This window comes from Prunus persica, chromosome G2, assembly GCF_000346465.2.
Source record: "Prunus persica cultivar Lovell chromosome G2, Prunus_persica_NCBIv2, whole genome shotgun sequence".
NCBI classification, from domain to species: Eukaryota; Viridiplantae; Streptophyta; class Magnoliopsida; order Rosales; family Rosaceae; genus Prunus; species Prunus persica.
The window spans coordinates 25485853-25513844 of NC_034010.1; the positions used below are offsets into that span (position 1 = coordinate 25485853).

At 38.2% G+C, this 27992-nt stretch overlaps 6 protein-coding genes across 7 annotated transcripts; 5 read left to right on the plus strand and 1 right to left on the minus strand.

Annotated features, from left to right (window-relative positions):
• LOC18785166 (ras-related protein RABE1a) lies at nt 100-2933 on the plus strand. Its single transcript, XM_007218317.2, has 9 exons — nt 100-310; nt 408-523; nt 861-933; nt 1069-1169; nt 1402-1467; nt 1722-1819; nt 2046-2108; nt 2190-2285; nt 2465-2933. Exons 2-9 carry the CDS (start codon nt 451-453, stop codon nt 2540-2542), a joined length of 648 nt encoding a protein of 215 aa, XP_007218379.1. The 5' UTR covers nt 100-310; nt 408-450; the 3' UTR covers nt 2543-2933.
• On the plus strand, nt 4204-8438 carry LOC18784973 (2-oxoglutarate dehydrogenase, mitochondrial). Its single transcript, XM_007220225.2, has 8 exons — nt 4204-5751; nt 5945-6171; nt 6263-6595; nt 6728-6974; nt 7100-7228; nt 7316-7531; nt 7644-7767; nt 7885-8438. Exons 1-8 carry the CDS (start codon nt 4204-4206, stop codon nt 8124-8126), a joined length of 3066 nt encoding a protein of 1021 aa, XP_007220287.1. The 3' UTR covers nt 8127-8438.
• On the plus strand, nt 9800-14815 carry LOC18786835 (2-oxoglutarate dehydrogenase, mitochondrial). The gene is made up of 9 exons (XM_007220848.2): nt 9800-9935; nt 10261-11896; nt 11991-12217; nt 12308-12640; nt 12800-13046; nt 13159-13287; nt 13375-13590; nt 13855-13978; nt 14316-14815. The coding sequence occupies exons 2-9, from the start codon at nt 10346-10348 to the stop codon at nt 14552-14554; spliced, it is 3066 nt and encodes a 1021-aa protein (XP_007220910.1). The 5' UTR covers nt 9800-9935; nt 10261-10345; the 3' UTR covers nt 14555-14815.
• LOC18787449 (WAT1-related protein At2g39510) lies at nt 16920-19452 on the plus strand. 2 transcript variants are annotated; one of them, XR_002270304.1, is made up of 8 exons: nt 16920-17185; nt 17327-17389; nt 17521-17637; nt 17730-17967; nt 18211-18372; nt 18483-18634; nt 18833-19012; nt 19125-19452. XR_002270304.1 is itself a non-coding variant. In XM_007218189.2 (7 exons), the coding sequence occupies exons 1-7, from the start codon at nt 16986-16988 to the stop codon at nt 18942-18944; spliced, it is 1044 nt and encodes a 347-aa protein (XP_007218251.1). In that variant the 5' UTR covers nt 16920-16985; the 3' UTR covers nt 18945-19452. The 2 variants fall into 2 exon arrangements, 1 of the variants encoding a protein (XP_007218251.1); XM_007218189.2 differs by having other exon boundaries at nt 18833-19452.
• On the plus strand, nt 20065-22324 carry LOC18784854 (WAT1-related protein At2g39510). The gene is made up of 7 exons (XM_007219998.2): nt 20065-20683; nt 20801-20863; nt 20946-21062; nt 21151-21394; nt 21480-21644; nt 21721-21869; nt 21967-22324. Exons 1-7 carry the CDS (start codon nt 20445-20447, stop codon nt 22169-22171), a joined length of 1182 nt encoding a protein of 393 aa, XP_007220060.2. The 5' UTR covers nt 20065-20444; the 3' UTR covers nt 22172-22324.
• LOC18786609 lies at nt 22670-27788 on the minus strand. Its single transcript, XM_007218869.2, has 6 exons — nt 27551-27788; nt 27148-27366; nt 23576-24985; nt 23405-23473; nt 23104-23302; nt 22670-22969 (listed from the first exon to the last, which is right to left on the minus strand). The coding sequence occupies exons 2-6, from the start codon at nt 27148-27150 to the stop codon at nt 22899-22901; spliced, it is 1752 nt and encodes a 583-aa protein (XP_007218931.1). The 5' UTR covers nt 27151-27366; nt 27551-27788; the 3' UTR covers nt 22670-22898.

Sequence of the window (27992 nt, forward strand, 5' to 3'; positions counted from 1 at the left end):
TAGTAAATGGATTTTTTTTTCGTTTGTAACATTATATTTCACATAATATTTATGCAAAGATGACATTGAAAAAAAATTATATTTAGTTTTTTAGGCGCAAAATTATGAAAAAAATAAAATGAACGTACATAAATAGCAGAGAAGTCATTCAGTGAAGCCGGGTGTACGGAGACGCAGAGCTCCGCATACAGTAGAGAGTGATCCACGTATTATACAGAGACAACCAAGGAGGTCCTGAACCCGAAGAAGTCCTCTCAAATTCATTGGATCGCTTTTCATGTCCCCGACCACTTGCTAAGCTTCTTCACAGGTTTCCTCTCTCTCTCTCTCTCTCTCTGTGCGATCTTCTGCAGTTCTATGAATTTTGAATTTTTATTTTACTGTTTTGTTTTCCATTTTGGTTGCAGAACGAGTTTGATTTGCAATTTGGGTTGGTGATAGAATCAATCCATGGCTGCGCCACCGGCAAGGGCTCGGGCCGATCACGATTATCTCATCAAGCTTCTCCTTATTGGCGACAGCGGTTAGTTATTGTTATTGTTTGATATCCTCCTCTGTTTGGTTCCCGAGAAAATTATGGGAGAAATGGGAGTTGAACATTTTCGAGATCTAATGTGTTTTTCCTTTACTTTGGTATCAATGGGAGCCAATGTGCTTTTCTTTTCATGTGAATGATCTATTTATTAACAAAATGTCATTTTTCTCAAAGTGTTTTTAGTTGAAGAATAATGGGTGTGTTGAAATATTTAATTGTGTCCAGTTTGAATATATCCAATTTTTTATAAACGATTGTGTTTAAGGACATGACTGTATGTGTAATTTGTTCATGAAAATTAAACATTTTCAGCTGAATGTTTCAGGTGTTGGGAAGAGTTGTCTGCTTTTGCGTTTCTCTGATGGCTCCTTCACAACAAGTTTTATCACCACTATTGGGTTTGTATACTTGGAAACCGTTGAATTTTTGTATATGGAAACTTTTAGCATCAGTGGAGACATGGTCATGATGTGCTTTCTTGTAGAAGCTCAGCTTTGTTTAGCATCTCTTTTCTTACATATCTTATTTTACAGGATTGATTTCAAGATAAGAACCATCGAGCTTGATGGCAAACGGATTAAATTGCAAATCTGGGATACAGCTGGTCAGGAACGATTTCGAACAATTACTACAGGTATGTGCTTGATATTTTACAAATAGTTAATTTTAAATAGGAAAACGCAAGTTAGATGCTGCCATTTGGATGAGAGGAGAAATCTGATTTAACTACTTGTATAGGTGGTACATACTTCATTCATACTAGCTCGGGTTCATTTTTTAGAGATAATTTTGATTTTCTTCTTGAATCACGTCCCCTCTTACTGTAATGCAGGAGTTTTCTTATGTATTTCTGTTATGCTCTGCAGCTTACTATCGAGGAGCCATGGGTATTTTGTTGGTGTATGATGTTACTGATGAGTCATCTTTCAACAGTAACTTCTCGTTTTTCCTTGCCTAAGCATATGAATTTTGGATAGCATGCCCATTTTGTATTTATCTTAATTATTTCAAATCTTGTGGATTGGAATGTAGACATTTCAATCTCATGGTTCATTTTGACTGTTAGTTCTACTTTCCTTGTGGTGGATGGTTGAAATCTGCCTTGTTATGGTGGCACTTCTTTCATCTGGATGATTTTTATATTTGTATCTAGTGCTTCTTATGGTAATTGTCTCTTCATATGCAGACATTAGGAACTGGATTCGCAACATCGAACAACATGCTTCTGTCAGTGTCAACAAGATACTGGTGGGAAACAAAGCTGATATGGATGAAAGCAAAAGGGTGTGTAGTTTGTATTTTTTCACTTACAGGAAATGCACTTCTTTTTTAACCTGGTGGTTGGTCACCTAAAAGACTAAGAGGATTAGATGTGGATGAATTTAGTGCCCTGTTGGGTTCAACATGATGGTGCTAGACTCGTTCACTTTGTCCCTCCCTACCTCTTTTTGCATGTGTTTGTGTGTATGCACATGCCCAGGCTTTATCAATGAAATTATCTGTTTTTTAGGCTGTGCCTGCATCTAAGGGTCAAGCTCTTGCTGATGAGTATGGTATCAAGTTCCTTGAAACTGTAAGTAATAATAAACCTTTGGTACTATGACTACATAAGAAATTATATTCTGTTTATATATTGAAAGAAACTGTTCCGCAGAGTGCAAAGACAAACATGAATGTGGAGGAGGTTTTCTTTTCAATAGGCAGAGATATCAAGCAGAGACTTGCAGAATCTGATGCCAGGGGCACTGAGGTGTTTTTCTTTTCTTTTCTATTTTTTAATAGTAAAACTACCTTTCTTATTTGAACTTTCGTGTCCTCCGTTTTTTTCTTTAGCTTCTCAAAGTCAGTATTTTTTATGCTCTTCAAAGTGGGAATAATTTTCTTTCCCCAACTATTCTCTTAACTCCTCATTTTGTTTGATGGTTTCAGCCTCAGACACTTAGGATTAACGAACAAGACAAAGCTGCCGGTGGTCAAGCTGCACAAAAGTCATCTTGCTGCGGTTAGTAGAAAGAGGGAAGGTTCTGTTAGTCGTACTGATTTGGGTTTGAGGGGGAACTTGATAACTTTATGGTGGCCGCCTCTCTTAGATCTCTCGACTACCAGCATCAGTATTAAAAGTAGTTTTCATTGTTACTTTATTTTATCTCAAATGTGGAATTTATAATATGACATTTTCCACCCTTTCGTCGTTCTGGTCTAGGGGGATTGTTGTCATTGCCTCTGTTTGCTTGCTTGTCTCAATGTAGATAGAGATAATTAGGTCCGAGCTTCTTGTCAAGAAAAATGCTTTAGGTGTTTCCTTTGCCTAGTTTAACTGATATTATAAAGTTTCTCGTCGAAGTTCAAACATTGTGAATTTACCTTCCTGCAGTAAACCCGGCTCATATTTACTTCATTACTCATTGTTTCTCCACATTTTTTTATAATGTACCGATACTTACAATACACTCGATGAACCGATCCAACAACCCGGCCAGAACCCAGTTTCTCTCGGATTTGGATGAGAGAGGAGAAAGATTTAGCAAAATGTGCACATTGGCAAAATGACATTTCTTGCAGCAGAAGGTATCCTATATGAAATATGCGTCCTTTACGTGAGTGATTTAGAGAGGGCTAAAGAACACCCCAGATAAAATATGCTTCACAAAATTTTCTATTTTAAGCAGACCTTTATCAGAAAATGAGAACCAACCATTCATAGGAAGAAGCATGCCATAGTTTCTACCTGTTAATTTTAGGGTTTACCAAATAATAGGTCTTTAGTTGTATTATAACATGGAGCAGGACATGCCAACACAACTTCAATCCAATTACAACATGTGTGATGTAATATTGCTTCAAAGAAGGATAGGAGTGATGAACATAATGGAGAGTCCACTTCGCCATGGTCGAACACGAACGGAATCTAAAATTTGCGAATCAGGTGCATAAACTTATGGTGAAATATATCTATCAGTTGCATAAATAAATACATGGTGAAATCTCTCCACTGTAACCATTGACGGGATATTAAGTACTGATCTGAAAGAGCGACTTAGAAATAGCTCTCCTTGCCGCAAACTATTGGAATACCTATGGGTAGAGTCCGACACACAAAACCAATAATCTGAAATTGATGGTGGGGCTCCTATGGTGTTTTATGCCTAATAAAACTCACTTACTTACAAAATCGTTTTGTGAGTTTCATTGTTATTTGGGTTTAATTATGAGGGTATTTCAGTCTATTTAATTGGATTCTTTTGGCTATTTATGACAAAAACTTCATTTTGTGATCTCATTTCGAGTTGAAGTTAATGCACTCATATTCCAAAATGTGCATGAATGAATGTACGGATTAAAAAGGTATTAGTTTCTCCGCACGCACTTTCACGTCTGCGAAAGGCTTGATAATGGGTAGTTGTGTTCCATAAAATTAGGATTCATTATTTGAATTTTCTTTGAATTTTACTTTTTTTTCAATATTAAAAAAATGTGAATTTACCATATTATCTTTATTTAATTAATAATTTCAATTCTTAATATTTACATTAACTAAGGTATCTAGAGATGATACGATCATTGGGAAACTTATTTGATTGATTTGTTTTTGCATGGTTTTGATTCATGTTCTGAACAACTTGTGATTGAGGTCTGAGCTTCGGAGGTACAATTTTCTGTTGGTAGCCATGACGTGGTTTAGAGCAGGGTCTCGTGTGGCAAAGCTTGCCATTAGGAGAACTCTATCAAACAGTGGATCATATGCGGGGAGGAGGCGGCTCCTTCCGTCGCAAAATCGACACTTTCACACCACATTATGTAAATCAAAGGCCCCAGTTCCTTGCCCTGTGTCTCTCTCTAGGATAACTGATAGTTTCCTGGATGGAACCAGCAGTGTTTATTTGGAGGGGCTTCAGAGGGCTTGGGAAGCCGACCCCAACAGCGTCGATGAGTCGTGGGACAATTTCTTCAGGAATTTCGTGGGTCATCATGCCTCTACATCGCCTGGAGTTTCAGGCCAAACCATTCAAGAGAGTATGCGTTTGTTGTTGCTTGTGAAGGCATACCAGGTTAATGGTCACATGAAAGCTAAATTGGACCCTTTGGGTTTGGAAGAGAGAGCAATCCCAGATGATTTGGACCCTGGTTTATATGGGTTCTCTGAGGCTGATCTTGATAGGGAGTTCTTCTTAGGGGTGTGGAGGATGGCTGGGTTTTTAGCTGAGAACCGTCCCGTGCAGACCCTTCGGTCCATCCTGACCCGGCTTGAGCAGGCTTACTGTGGGACTATTGGGTATGAGTATATGCACATCGCCGATCGTAATAGATGTAACTGGTTGAGAGACAAGATTGAGACTCCGACACCAATGCAATACAATAGGCAGCGTCGTGAGGTTATTCTTGATAGGCTTATTTGGAGTACACAATTTGAGAACTTCTTGGCCACTAAGTGGACAGCAGCAAAGAGGTTTGGGCTTGAAGGTGGAGAAACTCTGATTCCAGGCATGAAAGAGATGTTTGATAGGGCAGCAGATCTCGGGGTTGAGAGCATAGTTATTGGAATGTCTCACAGAGGAAGACTGAATGTATTGGGTAATGTGGTTAGGAAGCCTATGCGACAGATATTTAGTGAATTCAGTGGTGGTACAAAGCCTGTGGAAGAAGTTGGAGGACTATACACAGGGACTGGTGATGTCAAGTATCACTTGGGAACCTCTTATGATCGACCCACGAGAGGCGGGAACAGAATTCATTTATCTTTGCTTGCTAATCCAAGTCACTTGGAAGCTGTGGACCCTGTTGTTGTTGGGAAAACTAGAGCAAAGCAGTATTGTTCGAGTGATGCAGACCGGACGAAGAATATGGCTGTGTTGATTCATGGAGATGGTAGCTTTGCTGGACAAGGTGTTGTCTTCGAGACTCTGCATCTAAGTGCTCTTCCTAATTACACCACTGGTGGGACTATACACATTGTGGTGAACAACCAAGTTGCCTTCACAACTGATCCAATGTCTGGAAGATCTTCACAGTATTGTACTGATGTTGCCAAAGCATTGAGTGCTCCTATTTTCCATGTAAATGCTGATGACATGGAGGCAGTCGTTCATGTCTGTGAGCTTGCAGCTGAATGGCGCCAGACTTTCCATTCTGATGTTGTTGTTGATTTGGTGTGCTATCGTCGATTTGGGCATAATGAGCTGGATGAGCCATCTTTCACGCAGCCCAAAATGTACAAGGTTAGATCATCTTACCTTTTCACTAAAAACTTGATATTCTTACCTGATTGAAGAAAAAAAATTGGTATTTTTCTCATGATAAAATCTCAGTCTCACTTAAATGTGTCATGGTATTTTATATTGAAAGTTTAAGTGCATCTATTGAGATGTGCAAAGCTGAGTCCTGAATCTTTTACTTACTGGGGGATTACAGGTTATCCGGAATCATCCCTCAGCTCTAACAATCTACCAGAACAAACTTCTAGAATCTGGACAAGTGACCAAAGAAGACATTGAAAGGATACAGAACAAGGTTAATTCAATTCTCAATGAAGAATTCTTGGCTAGCAAGGATCATGTTCCTCAAAAAAGGGACTGGCTTTCATCTCATTGGTCTGGATTTAAGTCACCTGAACAGATTTCCCGTATCCTGAATACTGGGTATAACACTGTTTTTCTATCAGTTTCACCTGTTCTTCCCAATATCCGATTTTACTTTATTGTATTTTAATGAATTTTATATCCCGTACAGGGTAAAACCAGAGATTTTGAAGAGTGTTGGCAGAGCAGTCACAGCCCTCCCGGAAACTTTTAAGCCTCACAGAGCAGTAAAGAAGAATTATGAACAACGCGCACAAATGATTGAGACCGGTGAAGGAATTGATTGGGCAGTTGCTGAAGCACTTGCATTTGCTACACTACTAGTAGAAGGTAACCATGTTCGATTGAGCGGTCAGGATGTTGAAAGAGGCACATTTTCTCATCGGCATTCTGTACTTCACGACCAGGAAACTGGGGAAAAGTATTGCCCTCTTGACCATATTATGGAAAACCAAGATGAGGAAATGTTTACAGTTAGCAACAGGTAATGAGCGATTACTTTTTATAGTGTTCCCTTTCGTAAGGTTGTAGGACTGCCAGACACCACCATATGCTAAATTGGTGTTTTCGTTTTTAATTTGCCTTGTACAGAAGCTAATTGTGTTTGTATGTACAGCTCACTGTCTGAGTTTGGTGTTCTTGGATTTGAATTGGGCTACTCGATGGAGAGTCCAAATGCATTGGTAATCTGGGAAGCTCAATTTGGTGATTTTGCCAATGGAGCTCAAGTTATATTTGATCAGTTTTTGAGTAGTGGGGAGTCCAAATGGCTTCGTCAAACTGGGCTTGTTTTGCTGCTTCCTCATGGTTACCTTGGCCAGGGCCCTGAACATTCTAGTGCACGACTGGAGCGATTTCTTCAGGTTTCTTTTGTCAAATATGGTTAATCCCACCTCCCTCTTTCCTTCCTCTCCTTCCCTTTTTTTCCAGTTTAGACAACAGTAGTAGTCTCTGGCATGGATCCCCGTCTTAAATAATTTTATTACAGATGAGTGATGACAATCCTGTTGCCATACCTGAGATGGATCCCACACATCGGAAGCAAATTCAGGAATGCAATTGGCAGGTTGTTAATGTGACAACTCCTGCCAACTACTTCCATGTTCTGCGTCGTCAGGTGACTTAAAAGCTATTTCATTTATCAGCATTTTCCAGTATCTTGTAAAGTTTATGCAGATTCTAATGTTCTTGTCTCGTTTCTCAGTTGCACAGGGAATTCCGTAAGCCTCTTATTGTGATGGCTCCTAAAAACCTGCTACGGCACAAGGAGTGCAAATCAAATTTATCCGAATTTGATGATGTGCAAGGCCACCCAGGTTTTGACAAGCAGGGGACCAGATTTAAGCGCCTCATCAAGGACCAGAATGACCACTCTGATCTAGAGGAGGGTATTAGACGTCTAGTTCTTTGCTCTGGGAAGGTACTATATTCAAGGAACAAATTATGACTTATATAATTTTATCTTAGCCAAGAAACAAATAGTTAATTCTATCGCGTGCGCTGTATTTCGGGTTTCCCTTGCTTGCATGCAGCTTTATTATGAGCTTGACGAAGAGCGAAGAAATGTTGAAGCAAAGGATGTAGCAATTTGTAGAGTGGAACAGCTTTGCCCCTTCCCATATGACCTTATCCAGCGAGAGCTGAAGCGATATCCAAGTATGTACCTCGAACTTTCCATTCGAAAAGATCACATTGTACTAGCTGTGAAATCAAATCAGGCGATAAATTTTGCTGACACCATGAGGTTGACATTTCCTAATTTGATTCCTTCAGATGCTGAGATAGTTTGGTGCCAGGAAGAGCCAATGAACATGGGTGCATACAGTTATATTGCACCCCGCCTTTGCGCCGCCATGAAGTCTCTCAGCAGAGGAACGATCGACGACATCAAATATGTTGGCCGTGCTCCATCAGCTTCCACAGCCACTGGTTTCCCTCAGGTTCATGAGAAGGAACAAAGCGAGATTTTGCACAACGCTGTGCAGCCGGAGCCAATTGAGTATCACATAATCTGAAGCCCGTGCTTATCTATCCAAAACCAAACAATGACGTGTTTATAGATCCTTACATAATACTATATCTGAAGTTTCCTATCCTGATTTTCTGTTGATCCAAATGGTGATTTTTCACCATGGTATTCCAAGCAAGCCGAACGGCGTCTCAAACAGTCAGATTTTTTTTTTTTTTTACTTCTCTCATGTGATGATGCACAAGTGTTTTTGAGATTAATGTCAAGATGCTTTTTCATTAAATAACACAAGATGCTTTATCTTCACAGTATTTTACCTTCCTGTATTAAATCTTTGCTTGTCTTGATGTGGATATAGATAATCAGGTATGAGCTTCTGGTCAAGAAAAGGTGTTTTATTTGCCTAGTTTCACTGATATCGTAAAGTATCTCTTCAAAATTCAAACATTGTGAATTTACCTTCCTGCAATAAACCCTGCTCGAATTTACATCATTACTCAGTGTTTCTCCACAATTTTTATAATGCACTAACACTTAGGGGTGGCAATGAGTGGTGTCGTGTTGAGGTTGCACAAGAGTGATGGGTTGGTGTTACCATCCCTAATAAACGAGACGACTCATTGCCAAAACCCACTTGTTTATTAATTGTGTCTTAACAGATTGACTAGAATTTGACCCGAAAGTTTTATTGTGCGGATTGCGAATAGTTTATTGGGTTGAGTTGGAAATTTCCACCCCTATTTATAAGTTATTATACACCCAATAAACTGACGCAACAACCCGAAACCCAGTTGCTCTTGAATTTGGGTGAGATATGAGCAGATTTAGCGAAAAGTGCACATTGGCAAGATGATTTTTCTTGCCGCAGAAGGGATCCTATATGAAATATGCCTCTTTTTATGTGAGTGATTTAGAGAGGGCTAAAGAACACCACAGATAAAATATGCTTCACAAAGTTTTCTGATTTAAACATACCTTTATCAGAAAATAAGAACCAACCATTCATAGAAAAAGATGTTGCAAAGTATCGAATGGTGCAGCTTCTTTGTGTGAGCAACAAGGTTCTCCAATTTGACTTTTTTTTTTCTTGGGAGATTCACTATTATAACCAATATATGTATTCAAATTATTAAAAAATTATACATGAATTAGACTTTAGAAACACACCTGAAGCTCATTTACAGTATAACAAAGAAGTTTCGAAATTCCTATAAATTACAAAACTGTCATTGATTTATTAAAACAAACTCAACCCAAAACCTCATTAAAAAAAATCCAAAATTTTATAGGTCATCAAAGTAATTTAATAATCAAAATTAAATTTAATAGGGCCAGTTGTCATTTTTTGAATTTGTTTATAAAAATTAAATGACGTAGAATTTATCTATGTCATTAATGTTAAAAATAGATATATAACTAAATATCTCTTTTTTCTTTATAAAAGCCTCAAGTTTTGTCCCCCCGTGATGAGTTAAATAAAACAGACTGAGATGAGAAGTTCCGACTGAAAAAAATAATAATAAAAAGGAAACAAAGTGTTGAAGTAGTTTGAAAAAGAAGCAAGCCAGATGAAGAAGGAAAAGATCTTGGGATTGATTTGGGCATACAATTTCCATAAATCAACATGATGTTTGGGCTTGGGCATGGATTTGGGCCTACTTTACCCGACCCATCCATATTAAAATATTAAAATAATAAGGAAGTAAGATTTTTCGGTTCAGACAATTAACCAAAAAGGAATAAAATGTTGCACTCAGAAAGCTCACAAAAGTCACCGTCGCTACCCAGCGATTAGGGTTCCCTATTCTTTTCTCCCTTCTATATCCCTCGTTTTCTCTACCTCGGTCACTCTCAGGTATTCCCTAATCTCCGTCGATTTCAAGCCTTTATCTTTCGGGTTTTTTTATTTTTTTATATCTCGTTTCCTGTTGACTGAAACGAAACTTTTGTTTCTCAAAGCATTAGGTTCACGGAACAGTATCGTTTCTCTGTGGATCAAAATTGTCAGAATAGTTCTCATGCATCAGTTTTGTTAAATTTTTTTTGTTTCATTTTGAAAATAATCTCTGTGATCTCATTCAAGTTTGATGCACTCATTTTCCAGTGTGTATGTATGAATGTATTAAAAGATATGATAATTGGTATGCTTATTTGATTTGTTTTTGGATTGGTCTGAACAGGGTTTTGATTGATGTTCTGAAGATTTGTGACGTAGAATTTTCTGTTGAATTGGATAAAATTGTGTGATAGATTGGGTTGCTAGCTATGACTTGGTTTAGAGCAGGGTCTAGCGTGGCAAAACTTGCCATTAGGAGAACTCTATCACACAGTGGATCATATGCAGGTAGGAGGCGGGTCCTTCCGTCGCAAAATCGAGACTTTCACACCACTTTATGTAAATCAAAGGCGCAATCTGCCCCAGTTCCACGCCCTGTACCTCTCTCTAGGCTAACTGATAGTTTCCTGGATGGAACCAGCAGTGTTTATTTGGAGGGGCTTCAGAGGGCTTGGGAAGCCGACCCCAATAGCGTTGATGAGTCATGGGACAATTTCTTTAGGAATTTTGTTGGTCAGGCCTCTACCTCGCCAGGAATTTCAGGCCAAACCATTCAAGAGAGTATGCGCTTGTTGTTGCTTGTGAGGGCATACCAGGTTAATGGTCACATGAAAGCTAAATTGGACCCCTTGGGTCTGGAAGAGAGAGAAATCCCTGATGATTTGGACCCTGCTCTATATGGGTTTACTGAGGCTGATCTCGATAGGGAGTTCTTTTTAGGGGTCTGGAGGATGGCTGGGTTTTTGTCTGAGAACCGTCCTGTCCAGACCCTTAGGTCCATACTGACCCGGCTTGAGCAGGCTTACTGTGGAACTATTGGGTATGAGTATATGCACATTGCCGATCGTAATAGATGTAACTGGTTGAGAGACAAGATTGAGACTCCGACACCAATGCAATACAATAGGCAGCGTCGTGAGGTTATTCTTGATAGGCTTATTTGGAGTACACAATTTGAGAACTTCTTGGCCACTAAGTGGACAGCAGCAAAGAGGTTTGGGCTTGAAGGTGGAGAAACTCTGATTCCAGGCATGAAAGAGATGTTTGATAGGGCAGCAGATCTTGGGGTTGAGAGCATAGTTATTGGAATGTCTCACAGAGGAAGACTGAATGTATTGGGTAATGTGGTTCGGAAGCCTTTGCGTCAGATATTTAGTGAATTCAGTGGTGGTACAAAGCCTGTGGATGAAGTTGGACTATACACAGGGACTGGTGATGTCAAGTATCACTTGGGAACCTCTTATGATCGACCCACTAGAGGTGGGAACAGAATTCATTTATCTTTGCTTGCTAATCCAAGTCACTTGGAAGCTGTAGACCCTGTTGTTGTTGGGAAGACTAGAGCAAAGCAATATTATTCAAGTGATCCGGACAGGACCAAGAATGTGGGTATCTTGATTCATGGAGATGGTAGCTTTGCTGGGCAAGGTGTGGTCTACGAGACTCTGCATCTAAGTGCTCTTCCTAACTACACCACTGGTGGGACTATACACATTGTGGTGAACAACCAAGTTGCCTTCACAACTGATCCAATGTCTGGAAGATCTTCACAGTATTGTACTGATGTTGCCAAAGCATTGAATGCCCCTATTTTCCATGTAAATGCTGATGACATGGAGGCAGTCGTTCATGTCTGTGAGCTTGCAGCTGAATGGCGCCAGACTTTCCATTCTGATGTTGTTGTTGATTTGGTGTGCTATCGTCGATTTGGGCATAATGAGATTGATGAGCCATCTTTCACGCAGCCCAAAATGTACAAGGTTAGACCATCTTTCCTAGTCATTAAAAATCAAGAAATTTTTTTACTTTTCTCATGATAAAATGTCAAAATCTCACTTTATTGGGGGTTTATAGGTTATCCGGAATCATCCCTCAGCTCTAACAATCTACCAGAACAAACTTCTAGAATCTGGACAAGTGACCAAAGAAGACATTGAAAGGATACAGAACAAGGTTAATTCAATTCTCAATGAAGAATTCTTGGCTAGCAAGGATTATGTTCCTCAAAGAAGGGACTGGCTTTCATCTCATTGGTCTGGATTTAAGTCACCTGAACAGATTTCCCGTATCCGGAATACTGGGTATAGCACTGTTTTTCTATCAGTTGCACCTCTTCTTCCTAATATTCGATTTGACTTAATTGTATTTTAATGAATTTATATCCTGTACAGGGTAAAACCAGAGATTTTGAAGAGTGTTGGCAAAGCAGTCACATCCCTCCCAGAAACTTTTAAGCCTCACAGAGCAGTAAAGAAGAATTATGAACAACGCGCACAAATGATTGAGACCGGTGAAGGAATTGATTGGGCAGTTGCTGAAGCACTTGCATTTGCTACACTACTAGTAGAAGGTAACCATGTTCGATTGAGCGGTCAGGATGTTGAAAGAGGTACATTTAGTCATCGGCACTCTGTAGTTCACGACCAGGAAACTGGGGAGAGGTATTGCCCTCTTGACCACATTATGGCTAACCAAGATGAGGAAATGTTTACAGTTAGCAACAGGTAATGAGTGATTACTTTTTATAGCGTTCCCTTTTGTAAGGTTGTAGGACTGCCAGACACCACATTATGACTTATTAGATATTGAATAGTACTTGGCTAAATTGGTGTTTTCGTTTTTAATTTGCCTTGTACAGAAGCTAATTGTGTTTGTATGTACAGCTCACTGTCTGAGTTTGGTGTTCTGGGATTTGAATTGGGTTACTCGATGGAGAGTCCGAATGCATTGGTAATCTGGGAAGCTCAATTTGGTGATTTTGCCAATGGAGCTCAAGTTATATTTGATCAGTTTTTGAGTAGTGGGGAGTCCAAATGGCTTCGTCAAACTGGGCTTGTTGTGCTGCTTCCTCATGGTTATGATGGCCAGGGCCCTGAACATTCTAGTGCACGACTGGAGCGATTTCTTCAGGTATTCTTTTGTCAAATATGGTTAATCCCTCCCCCCCCCCCTCTTCCCTTTTTCCACTTTAGACAACAGCTGTCTCTGGCATGGATCCCCATCTTAACTAATTTTATTACAGATGAGTGATGACAATCCTTTTGTCATACCTGAGATGGATCCTACACTTCGGAAGCAAATTCAGGAATGCAATTGGCAGGTTGTTAATGTGACAACTCCTGCCAACTACTTCCATGTTCTGCGTCGTCAGGTGACTTAAAAGCTATTTCATTTATCAGCATTTTCCAGTATCTTGAAAAATTTATGCAGGTTCTAATGTTCTTGTTTCATTTCTCAGTTGCACAGGGAATTCCGTAAGCCCCTTATTGTGATGGCTCCTAAAAACCTGCTAAGGCACAAGGAGTGCAAATCAAATTTATCTGAATTTGATGATGTGCAAGGCCACCCAGGTTTTGACAAGCAGGGGACCAGATTTAAGCGCCTCATCAAGGACCAGAATGACCACTCTAATCTGGAGGAGGGTATTAGACGGCTAGTTCTTTGCTCTGGCAAGGTATTAATATTCCTAGATTTCCTCCATAAATAAAAGCATGTTGTGTGTCTTCTTTGCAATATAATTTTACCAGTAAAGTAATTAATAGGCTTTTATTCGGCAGACCTTGGAGAATGAAAGAATTATGAATGGAACCTGACAGAAGTAGATCAATAATACTTTGTTGACTTGTAGAGAATTATGACTTATATCATTTATCTTACCCAAGGAACAAATAGTTAATTATATTTTCTGCGATGTATTCTTGGTTTTCCCTGCATGCAGCTTTATTATGAGCTAGACGAAGAGCGAAGAAAGGTTGAAGCAAAGGATGTCGCAATTTGTAGAGTGGAACAGCTTTGCCCCTTCCCATATGACCTTATCCAGAGAGAGCTGAAGCGATATCCAAGTATGTACCTTGAACTTGCCATTTAAAAAGCGAATAATATACATTATTTTATCTTTTCATAGGTGTATGTAAATTGGATTCCTGTATTGCATCTCAATACTTTGACCATAGGATAATGCTAGAGGTATAAAGAATTCAAATCATTATTAACTAACTGTGGCAGCATATGTAGTGGTGTCATATCAACGTGTGTGCAAGAAATTAGTTTGATACACATGACGCCTACTCAGCTCCTACATTAGCATATAAATTAAAAGTATACAGTCCTGAGTTGATTTAGCATTTTCCTATTTTGCTGACATCATGAGGTTCACAATTTCTAATTTGATTCCTTCAGATGCTGAGATAGTTTGGTGCCAGGAAGAGCCAATGAACATGGGTGCATACAGCTATATTGCACCCCGCCTTTGCTCTGCCATGAAGTCCCTGGGCAGAGGAACGATCGAAGACATCAAGTATGTTGGCCGTGCTCCATCAGCTGCCACAGCCACTGGTTTCTATCAGGTTCATGTGAAGGAACAAAACGAGATTGTGCACAAAGCAGTGCAGCCGGAGCCAATTGAGTATCACATCTGAAGCCCATGCATATTTATCCCAAACCAATGAATGACGTGTTTATAGATACTTACATAATACTACTATCTGAAATTTCCTATCCTGATTTTTTGTTGATACAAATGGTGGTTTTTCACCATGCAAGCCGAGCGGCGTCTCAAAGATTAAGATTTTTTTCTCTCATGTGATGATGCACAAGTGTTTTTGAGAATAATGTCAAGATGCTTTATCATTAAATAACAGAAGGTTGGTTTGGCCATTCCGGATGATTTTTTTGGTTCAATTGTACTGCAATTCCCTGTTGTTATGGTTGAAGTATTTGATGAAGCATATGATTATATCAGTTCGGCACGTCTAAATGTGAGGAGAAAAACTTTCCTGCCTGTCCTCCTAACTTTACTTTTTGACTTTGAAATCTGTGCAGCATTTTTATCCCTAGACGCTAGTTGTTGTAGGTATCTGAGGATTAGCAACAATGTGTTAGGTTTTCATCATTTGGGAAAGATGCTGAACAAGAGGGTTAGAATTTTTGTCAACCCTAAAGCATACTAGTACTTTGCATAGCATGTGCTTAATACAGGCAACCACTAGTGGAGTTGGCAAAGCATTTTAGTATCAATTAAAACTATATGCACCTATCATGTTGGTCCAATTTAATTATTTTATTTTAAATTTTGGGGAGGGAGAATGATTCGATAGCAAGAAACAGAAGGCAAAATTATTGCTTTAGCGTTTATCCATCTTCGAGGTAGTTCTTGACGAATCTTATCCAGTTTGTAGACTCTGAGCACCCATATTTTGGTTGTAACTTGTAAGTTTGCTTCAGGAACTAGTTTTGTTCCTTAATTGTGGATTAGATAAATGGAAGATAGAGATAAACCTCTAAATTAGAGCAAGATTTAATGCTGCATGACATGGGTTTTGATTAATTAAAAAAACACACTTCAAAGTCAATTCAACTTTTTGAGTACAAGTAATTAGGAGAGGGAGCCTGGGGATTTCGAACTTCTATCCATATGAATGGAGGTGAAAGAGATCAACCAACTGAGCAAGTCAATTCAACTTAAACCATGGGCAAGGACACATTGGTTCAAGTCATATATATAATGATGTGGTTTTAATCAACATGCACACGGAAAATACAAATGTGGAAGTATGAGATGGATGGCATTTTCAGTTAATTAATTGCCCTAAAATAAAGATAATTAAACTATGTCCCCCTCTCCCTTAACCTAGAGCCACTAATTTCTTGCACTAGATCTAAATTCGGCTTGGCCATGAATGAAATTTCATTTTATAATTCCTACTCAAACTCTCAGTGGCAATTTATCAATGAGAAGCATATATGTTAATTGGATTAGTGGACTTCCCCTGGACCTGTAGAATGTGAATCAGAACATATTATTATTATTATATAAGTTTAAAATGCGTTTTATAATATCTTCTAAATCATTATTTTTCTAAATTATTATCACTATATAAACCTTTTATTTTATAGTCACTGGTTCCAAAAAAAAAAAAAAATTGTCTGTTAATTGCAAATTTTATCTGATTCGGATAGTCTCTGGCTGTTTTCCATCTGCCCAAATTGATAATGAATGATAGTTTGATTGACATATTGTGCCCAATTTGTTTGAGACAAAAAATATTCTCTAATTAAAGCATATATGCATGCATATGATTATGAGCACATGACCCCTCTCTTACAACTTCTATATTTTCCACTGTATTTTATAAAATTGTGTTTTTTTTTAAAAAAAAAGTATTATAAAACAACTACTAGAAGCAAATAATTGAATAAGATTTTGCTACCATGCATTAATTGATCATAGATCTGCATTATATAAAGTCACATTTAGTCTCCCTTTTTTTCATTAATTTTCCCCTAAACTTATTATAATTTCATAGGGAAGGGAAAGATCCCATCATTGTAATTTGTAAATAAACAGTCTCCATTTATGGTTGGGTTGATCAAGAGAACCATGCAAATATAAGTACCCAAAACAGAAAATAAATGGTGAAATCAAATCAAATTATTCCATTTTCAGACATCTTTTATTTTGGGTATTGCTCTCAAAGCCTTTTGAGATATGATGAAGTGAGGTACGTTTAAGCCAACCATTTGGTTGACATGTTTGGGTTAATCACTTGGAACAGGGATTTTATTACTTGTGAGTCAGATATGAATCATATGATGCATGATATTCGATGAGGAAAAGACTACTGGTTTTGATGCTTGGTTTGATGAAATGGGCTCACTTCACAGAATGGTATTTTAGCTCACCTTAGTGGAGTCCCCTGGAATATTCCAGATTGAGAGACGTACCCAAAGTTACTGCGCCTATAAAGTAAGTGCAGCTTCTTGTTCATTTTCCTCATCACTGATCAAGTAGCTGCTGGTTTTTCACCATACTGAGAAATTAAGCAAGAGGCATAGTTTTAGAACAACAGTATGTCTAAGAGCTCTATGGCTCAGATGATCAATCGGGCGAAGCCGTCTGTGGCTGTCACTCTGATGCAATTTGGGTTTGCAGGAATGTCCATAATTTCAAAGTTTGCTCTCAACCGGGGGATGAGCCAACATGTATTGGTCGTGTACCGGCATGCTGTTGCCACTGTTTTTATAGCTCCTTTTGCCGTTGTGTTTGATAGGTACTCTCTCTCTCTCTCTCTCTCTCTCTCTCTCTCTCTCTCTCTCTCTCTGTGTCTGCTTTTGTGTGTCTCGATTTTTTTTTTTTATTTGACATGTTGAGCAATGAAGAAACTAATCCACTGAAGTTGATGCTCTTGCAGGAAAGTAAGGCCAAAGATGACCTTCTCTGTTTTGACCAAGATTTTGTTACTTGGCCTATTAGAGTTAAGAACCGTGACCACTAAGCCACATATTTTCCAACTTATAAGCTTGAAAAGACTTGTTAATCATGCTGTTTTCATTTTTAAACATACTGGAATCGTGCTAATCAAGTTATGTCTACTCTCATTATCAGGCCTGTAATCGACCAGAACCTGTTCTATACCGGGATGAAGCTTACAACAGCAACTTTTACATCTGCCATGTGCAATGTTCTTCCTGCCTTTGCATTCATAATGGCTTGGATTTTCAGGTAAATATTATGTGGTTCACATATTCCTACGGTATTTCCCTTCCTTGCATGGTCAAGAAATGTGGAATTAATTAGTTTGACTGGTCTTTTAGGCTTGAGAATATTAATTTTAGAAGCCTGCATAGCCTGGCAAAGATATTGGGGACCATAGTGACTGTGGGAGGAGCTATGCTTATGACTCTAATTAATGGACCGATGCTGAATCTTCCTTGGACAAGAAGAAACATTCATCAAGAATCTACAAGTGCCACAGATCATCAAGATCCCATAAAGGGTGCTCTCATGATTGGAGCTGGATGTTTCTGTTGGGCTGGTTTCGTCAATCTGCAAGTAAATCCCAAATCTTTTATGTAACTTGAGTAACAAGTAACAACTCACAGTTACATGTGTGGGTATATGTCCGTACCCCATAGCATTTGAACTGCAAGGAAATAGACTAATACACAATTATCACCTACATGTCATCTTAATGAGGCACAATTGCTGGATTAAAATTGTCCAAACTTTTTTCTATTTTCCTATTTCAAAGAAAATTGATGAGTACTGATTGAGGTAGAATTACTGTGTCTATAGGCAATTACGCTAAAGTCTTACCCCGCTGAGCTCTCCCTAGCGGCTTGGATATGCTTGATGGGCACGGTTCAAGGCACCGTGGTGGCCCTAGGTTTCGAATGGGATAACCCTGCAGCTTGGTCCATACACTGGGATTCTAAGTTGTTAGCTGCTGTTTACAGTGTAAGCAGATTTCAATTCAACCCCAAGCTTTCTGGTTAACAAGATTTATGCAGGCTATAAATAGATATCCTTTACAAGTGTATTTACAGCATGAATATATTTTGGTGCAGGGAATAATATGTTCAGGTGTCGCGTATTACGTTCAGGGATTGGTAATGAAGGAAAGGGGACCTGTTTTTGTGACTGCTTTTAGTCCTCTAAGCATGATTATTGTTGCTGTTATGAGCTCCTTCATGTTAGCTGAGATAATGTACTTGGGAAGGTTTGCATCAATGTCTCTCTACTAAATCCAAATTTAGGATCACCTTGGATTTAAGTAGTTTTTTATATAAAGACAAAAAAAAATAGATGAAGAGCTTTTACTCAGTGGCAAAATGCAGGAAAGAAATTTGTGTATCATGTAGATAACTCAGAAGATTTCTGCTTAGGGGCTAATGAGGCTTTTTTCTTTTTTCTGCAGAGTAATTGGAGCAATGGTCATTGTGATTGGCCTCTATATGGTTCTATGGGGTAAAAGTAAGGATCAGATTCCATCTGAATCAGAAAAAGATGACTTGGTTCCACCGGTTTAACGAAAACTACATTCATGGAGAGGACAGTGACACCAGATAAAAGATTTTTTGGCCACTGATGTTACTAAGTAAGAAGCTGATATGTACAATATAATAACTGCTTCGAATTTGAATTTTCAATTCGCAACGAATTCTATGCAAGCCAAAATTTATACAAGTTAAGCTGTTATGTCGTTGCAGATCAATAAAAGATTCTGGCGAATTATGAGTACAGTGGACCAGTCACTTAAAAAAAGAAGAGGAAATTTCTACTTCGAAAATCCCATAAGTGAAATCATAGTTTTAATATGGAACAGAGTGGTTGCTACTTGCTCCCTCCTTCTGCAGAAAGGTGTTTTGAATTGGGCATGGATGCTCTTCTTGGCACAATCTTTGTGTTGCATGATTTGAGTTTTAATGTCATGAATTTTAATGCAGTACTTATATGATATCACAAATCCAAATAATTGAATGCTTGAATCCAGTTAGGTCCGTGTAAAGCTGGCATCGTGACACCAATATTACTGATTGATCAGTTAAATCAATTTGCTCAATTTGCAATTACTTCTTTGTGAAATGATGCTTGTTTCCACACTGAAGTAAATTATAATGGCACTAATATGAATGCAATTGGGAATGATAGTGGTTAGTTGTTGCTTAATTTATACAATGATAAATGCAATTGTCAAGAAGTGATGAACAACTCAATTCCCAATTGGTATTTGCTTGCACTCTCCAACAAGCAAAGCACATAATCTATTAGTTGGCAAAATTTTGAAAGGCTAGTCCAACCCAATAGGGATTAAGGATAAATCTACGTATCATCACCTCGAAACGTCCATTAAATCTACACATGTTTGTTATTTACAAGTTAATAACTTTATCAAAGTGTATTTGTCTTGGTTCAAATCAAAGTGGTCTGGGATGATCAGAATAAGAGTAGATCATGAGTAGTTAATCACATTACTAATCCTTTTGCTTGTGTTCATTAAAAACTTTTTATAGGAGGCTTAGTTGAAACCTGTCATTGTATGTGGGGGGATAACAGGGTCGTTTTCATAGGGACTCATTTTCCAACAGCCTGCCTCTAATTTGCCTAATTATGTAATAATTCAGTTTTTTATCTGCTACAAATATATTCTTGCACAACTCTTTCATTGTCTGTGATATTAATACGTTTGAATAAACCCAACTAAAGCCCTGGCTCTTTTTTCTTTTTTTTTTGCATTGCCATAAATTGCTCACTACATTAACTTTTCTCTGTCACCAACAACGTTTTTGATTGATGAAAGTGTGGCAAGGCCTATGGCTATCACTTTCCATGTTACGCAGAAAATGGGGTTTTTTCTTCTTTTTTTTTAAGAAATCATTTTTCGATTCACTGCATCGGTTTGAGTACTTGAATTTGAAACGAAAGAAAAAATTGTTTAGAAGGTATGAGAAAGAAGCAAGGGGTGGTTGGAACTCTATAAAATGAAAGTGTTTAAGCCTCTACAACTTATATGCTCATAAGCTTTTTTCATGGCTTCATTAGAGAGGAAAAACATATTTAGAACAAAGTTTATTATGGAGTCATTAACTAACCTGATCCGCCGGGCAAAGCTGATTTTAGCTGTAGCTCTCTTGCAGGGTGCCTATGCAGGCCAGGCCATAATTGTTAGGATGGCTATGAACAAGGGAATGAGCCATTACATATTCTTAGTCTACCGAATGGCCTTTGCCACTGTTCTTATTGCTCCATTTGCTCTTATCTTGGATAGGTTTGTTCTCTTGATGTATATGCAGGGAAATTTTCTCTTTTCAAACAGTCTAGCAAGTTTTAAAGAAGATTAAGGAACTATCATAACTAATTACTAATTGTTAAGACTGATCACCAGGAAATCGAGGCCGAAGATGACATCCTCCATCCTTGTGAAGACAATGCTGCTCAGCCTTTTCGAGTAAGAATCTGAACCGTTAAGTTTAATTAAACTACTCTTTATGATCTTAATTGAACCCCATTTTCATTATCTATCTATACAGCCCTCTGCTTGACCAGAACCTATACTATATGGCAATGTCCTACTCTACAGCTACTTTCACATCTGCCATGTTCAATATTCTTCCCGCAATTGCATTTTTTATGGCCTGGATCTTTAGGTACAACTCCTTAGCCACTAAAACACAGAAAACACACACTAGTAAGGCAAATAAAGTTTTTAACTTTGTTGTGGTGAGGGATTTGCAGGCTTGAGACAGTAAACATTAGGAAACTGCATAGCCAGGCAAAGGTTCTTGGGACTATAATCACAGTTGGAGGAGCTATAATATTGACACTAGCCAAAGGGCCTGCACTAAATTTGCCATGGACAAAGGGCAAAAATCAACACCATCATCAAATGCAAAGTGATTCAAACCACAAAGACATCACAAAGAGTGCTCTATTGAGTGCAGCAGCTTGCTTCTGCTGGTCTAGTTTCATCATTTTGCAAGTAAGAAACTCTCAAATGTTAGATGACATGCCTCTGTGTTACTGCATCAGTAAAAAGTATAATATGATGGTGAATTCTAATGCAGGCATTTACACTAAGATCATATCCTTGTAAGCTCTCCCTGGCAGCTCTTACATGTTTTTGGGGTCTGGTGGAAGGAGCAATCCTGGCCCTTGTAGTAGAATGGAGGAACAGTAATGCAGACTGGTCCATACACTTGGACATAAGACTTTTAGCAGCTTTTTATGGGGTAAGAAATTTTTACTTCAGATAAAGAATGGTAAATATATACTCACAGTCAGAGTCACAGATGTTTTTTCATGCAGGGGATACTCTCTGGGGTTGCTTATTACATTATGGGAATGGTAAATAAAGAAAAGGGACCTGTTTTCTTTTCTGCTTTTAACCCATTAGGCACAGTAATTATTGCAATTCTGGGTTCCCTTGTTTTAGATGAGCACATGTACCTTGGGAGGTATGCTTTGATTTCTCTCATGTATGCCCAATATGCCTATGCATAATAGTTACAGCAGTAAAAATGGACTGACCCAATACCACTACATTGTTTGCAGTCTTATTGGAGCCATTGTCATCGTTGTTGGCCTATATCTGGTTCTGTGGGGCAAGACCAAAGACGAGCCTCCATCTCAATTATCAAAAACTCAGAGTCAACCAAACGATGAGCCTATAACTACAAGTCAACAACAAATGATGCCAGAGGGAGGCCTGGATATAGAACCTGGAGGTGAACCAAAAACAAACATAATTGACAGCTAAAAGTTCCAGTTCATTCGAGAAAACTATGGAATTATGGGAGATCATTATAAATTTTTCACAAGGTTGATGTAAAAATATTTATGTTCTTTTTAAGTTCTCAACAAAAGGTGCACCATTATTCTTAAGTTGTGAATTGTGAATTTGGACATGAAATTTCATCTCATCCAACGAAGTGGAGGCCGACATTTTATCTAATCAATGGTAAGACAGCCAACATAAAACAATAGTTGGTGGCCTCCCAAGAGAGCTGCATCATTGATCAGCAGCCTGCAAATAATGCTTGTTCGCAAATTTGAGCTCAAAATGGACTAGTCTATATATGAGCAAGGATAAATCCCCAACCATTCATGACATTCATGTCAAAGATGATGCCCCTCGAGTTCTAAACGCGCCCAAATTGGTGTGTCACACTGGACATTTACTAGATGATCTGTAAGCCGATTCGACCATTGGGTTATACTATCCAGTCTCGATAACTATGGATGTTTGGTTCATAGATTTTCAGGGCGAAAAATCAACATGCATACAAAATTTTGTAAACTGTCCAACATCCAAAAATAATTAAACTTTCAATATGAACTATATCACATAGCCAAAATACCTGTAAAACATCCACCAGCTCCAATATTCAAATTTGCAGTCTATAATTTAGTAATTTACTATAAGCTTTTGTATGGTGCTATGCAACCCATCTACCCCCAAAAAGTTAATGAGGAAGATTCTCGCATCAAGATTGTATAGCAACTTCGTCTTTTCCATAGATACGCTGAAGTTCACGGGTGGCGGCTTGATATGATGCTGAAGAAAGGCAAAAAGAGGGAACCATATGAGAGCAATTTTCACAACATCAATAAACATAAATGGTAAGGATATCACATTTCAAGTTTGTGTTAAAGAGGTCACTCCAATAATCATCTAAAATTCTGCATCACCTTTCCAGATCCGGAAATTCTTCTGATTAATAGGAGACCCTGTCACAGTTTGAATGGCATCAAACAGCATCTCCTGAGGAGTGTTCTTCAGCTCTTGAACTACTGCATAGATGGTCTTTCCATTCTCAAAGTAGATGTGATTATTGGGATGCTTGGTCTTAGCACCAGCATGGCGTTCAAACTCATAAGCATTGAGAGACTGCATGATACAATCCAATTTGCCCGCTAAGTTATATATCTCAAATAAAAAAATTCATTACATCTTACTTCAAAGCAGCTGAATCAAACAAGAGATCATTACCTTTGAGTGATTGCAGTCATCACAGGAACATAGATACCCGGTCCCCTTTATGATTCCTTTGAGGTTTTTCTGCAGAAGATAACATATACAAGTCAAAACAAGGAAAACTAATACAGAAAATTGAATCACCTGTCAACAAAATCAGAAAGATCAACAGATAGATAGGCTTACCTCCCGTGACCAGGAAACATACTTCACCGGAACCCCATCAAACATACCAGTGGACAATAAACTTTTGACATTTGAAGGGAAGTTGTTTGGAGGAGCTTTCCTAGCAGTCTTTGGCTCCTTAATTTTGGAAACGGTATCAGTTTTAGAATCAAGTTTGAGAGCATCATCTACATTTGGATCCATGTTTGACTGAATCGGGTCCTTCAGACCAGATTCTTCTGATTGCTCAGCTGTGTTTTGATTGTTCATCAACAAATCATAGCTGCTGATGATCCCACCAGAAGGATTTGTGTCAGTTTCATGATGGAAACTTCCAAAAGATATGGTGGTGCTCTCATTCTTATTGTAATTGTGACTCATAGATACATTGCTTTCTCCTTTATGATAGGGAGGACCTATTGGCACAACATTCGAATCAGCCTTGTCATAGTTTGGGCCCATTGACATCATATTATCAGTCTGCTTATCATAGGTGGGAGCCATTGAGATGAAATTCTCATTTGCTTTACCATATGTTGCACCCATAGAAATAAAATTCTCATGTCCTTTGTGGTACGAGTTACCTAATGATATGAAACTGCTATCTCCCTTTTCATATGACTGACCCATTGATATAAAGTTGCCATCCTCCTTGTCAAAAGGCTGACCCATTGACAAGATACTATTATCTCCCTTGTTATAATTATGAGCCATTGATATGAAATTGCTATTGGCTTTACTGAAGGTATGACCCATTGAAATGAAATTATCATCTGCCTTGTTAAAGGAAGGTCCTATTGAGATTGCATTCTCTTCGCCAGTATTATAAGCCGAACCCAACGATATGGCGTTGTCATCACTCTTATTATAGGTGTTAGCCATTGACATTGTATTACTGTCTCCCTTACAGTAGGAGTGCCCCATAGATGCAGACACAACATCATCAGAGTCCCTAACTTCATTGACTTTAACTTTTCTGATTCCACCAAAATTGAGACATGATGAGGGATCTTCGATGGTGTGAGACATTGACAAACCCACTGATGGATCATTTCCATATTGATCCTCGAAACCCTTTCTTCCCAAATTCATATTTTCACTTCCAACAGATTGAATGTTCCTGTCACCTAGGTTGACTGTCCGTACTGGCTCAGATCCGAAAAGGCGATCAGTGAATTGTCCTGGAACTGACTGAAACCCTGAAGTGTTATCCCAAGGGGAAATAGCCAAATGTGGAACTCCTGAAACAGGCCTGCCATTAACAGCCTCCATTGCTTGCTTCTTGTTGTTGAAGAATTCCAGCCCATTGGAATCCATAAACCACCGGTTACCACGCTTTGATTCTATTCTGGAAGAATTATCATAACCCATCTCTCCATCAGTTAGACAGCTAGCATCTCTCGGAATCCAAAAACTTTTGGGTTGGAACGACTGCAAAAACATAAATACTTTTTAGATTACATGAGGTAGAATGTTAAAATAAGAATGGTAGCCTAGAAAGAGGAAATGAGACGCAAAACACAGACATCTTCATTAAAATAATAGCATCCAGAAACAGAGGATAAATTTAAACGCAAGCGTGAGGATAAGCAGATCAATAGTACAGCATGACTTAATATTGAACTTGAAGGGCAATCAAAAGAAACCGCACATGATTCATAGTTTCCAAGAAAATAGGCACACACGATGCAGAAAGAGCTCATCTTTAAATAGTTTTGGACACCAGAGATAATATCCTAGACAAATAAATGAATATATCATTTCAAATATCAAGGGACTTCGCAAAATGGTATACTATGAAAAGTTCATTCCGTTTAGAAGAAATTGGCAACATTTGTTGCCAACACCTAGATCTTTGCCATAACAATGAAATTATTAATAAAGTTCCTTTGAAATCTGTCCAAATCAGTTATGCCCTGAAGCATTAAATCTTTCCCTGCATAATGAAAAAATGACTTGGAGAGAAATCATTTTTTTATGGAATGGAAAGAAAAAATTGCCTTAACAGTTTTCAACGTCAGAGTACAAGTTCCTAATATGCATGGTTTTTCAAACTACATTTGTACAATAATTATATTGCAAGAACAAAAAGCAATGACACGAAAAACAAATGGGCTGAATTTGGCAAAAAGCAGAGCAAGTTGTTGCTAATTGTAGAGACTAGAGACTATTCTAAGGAAATTATTAGGCATTTATTCGCCTCATGGACCACCTTTACTTCACATCACTCCTCATTAGATCACGTTTTCCATCACCAACTTAAAGATCCAAAGCTTCCTGAGCTCGTAGGATCAAATACATCTAACCATGACTGTTTCTTCCCCAAGTTGCCAAGTAATCTAATTTGTTAAGAAAAATGTACATGACCACCAAAATGTATAAATGTGCTTTGTCAATGATTAATATTTATTTCCAGCTGTGCTTAACGAGGAAATGAAACATTCCTATTAAAAAATTGTGGGATGAAACATCAATAAATGCACAAATCCTATGTTAGCTCCTTAATTTTGGGTGAATAATAAAAGATACTAGAATCTTAAAGTGAACAGAAAGGATCTAGCTCATTTCATGCTTGATGTTGATGCCACACTCTTATCAATCTAGGTTATACAAGTTATTCTACAATGCAAAGTTGCAACAATTCTTAACTGATCACCGAAACTTGATGAAACCCCACTCAGGATCACCACAATGCTACAGTAACTAAGTGCTCTCCTTTACTTATACACGAAGATTCTTTCAATAATATCTGTTCAAAGATTTGACATCTTAGCTAACAGCTAAGAGAGCCTTGTGCTATTTCGACTGAGTAATAACCATTAACATATTCTAGGAAGAAAATAGATGCTCTTAGATAACAGATGTCTAGTTCTTTTTTCTCTCTCAAATGTGAATGTTGAGGTCCAGAATCACTGGATATAACCACTAAGCATCTGGCAAAGGGAAAATTGTAAGACAAACATGCTCATGCATGATATGTTACTCCCCACAAATATATATACATATAGCCATTCCTCTTTATCACTGCGAAATTTAGGTCGTTACCTCCCACTAACATTCCCACTTACCTTCACATGAGACTCCATTATGATACTTTAAATTGATTTATATGGATGCAAATTAGTAATTACTAAGGCAAGAAAGAAACTAATAGATCATCATCAATCTCATCACCAGAAGTCAAGCATGTATACCAGATGCCATAAATCTATAGAACATAAAAAAAGATAACAGAATAAACACTCGACTTTCCATTTGACATATAGTCAAAATATAATCCTCTTTTTTTCTTTTCTTTTTTTTCATTTAAGAGAACATTCATATTCGAAAACAATTAAAACAAGATTAGGTTCCACTATAAGATTCATCTTCTCAAGGAACCAACACACACAGAAGCACCCATTTTCCAAACAACAAAAAAATCTTCGACGGACAATGTATAGAAAATAGTAACAACCCCACAAAGAAAAACAAGCATTGATCAAAAGTCAGATACCTCTCAGGTGCAACAACATGAAAAACCCCAAAAAATAAAGCCAAGATGTCAATATGACATTTACAATAAAAAGCTTCAATCAGAGTTTCGAGTGTACCATTTTTAACACAGGCTCACTGAGTCACCTCAGCATTAACTCAATGAACTCGCTCCCACACTGTCAACTTCAGCTTCTCCCACACTCCAATCTCGAACCGTTACTCTCTGTCAAACCCAAAGCACCTTATACGACGCCGCTTCGTCAATAAAATTCACTGATAAAACCAAAAAGCAATCCATGCAAGTCCAAACTCCAAGCTCAGAGCCTCTGCTTATACTGCAGAAACAAAACCCAGAAAAACTAAACTTCGATCGCAGCGAGTAGGCACAGAACGATACGGATAAAAAAAAAAATACACAAAGCTCAAAACGATCAAATTGAATTTTCAATAACCTATACATACACATATAGATACATAATTATACATAAGCACGATAAACAGAGCAATGGGGGCAAAAACCTAGAAATTGGGACGAATGAGAGAGTGTTCGAAAAGAGTGCCTTCGCCGGAACCGTCGCCGGTGGGATTTTCCCGCGCCGGAACACAGAAATTTCCTTCTTGTTTTTATTTTTTTATATGTTTTTGGAGAAATGAGAGAGAGAAGGACTGATATGAATATGATGAGTAAGATATGAAACTGAGCTTGGGTTTTTTTAACTATGGCAACAGATTGAGTAGGGAGCTCTGTACTGTTACATTTATGAACCCTGTTATCTTAACCGTACACGTGGGCATCTTAGCTCATTGTGAATTAGGTGGCTTTAGAGGACAATCATGACCGTCGACAGCTTGCAATGTTTGGAAGCTTCGGAGATGGGAATGTGGTGGATCACAGCTTAACTGCACGAGTAGAATAGCTTACGTGTCGTGTTTCTATAGGCTTTCCCACATGTGCCTGTAC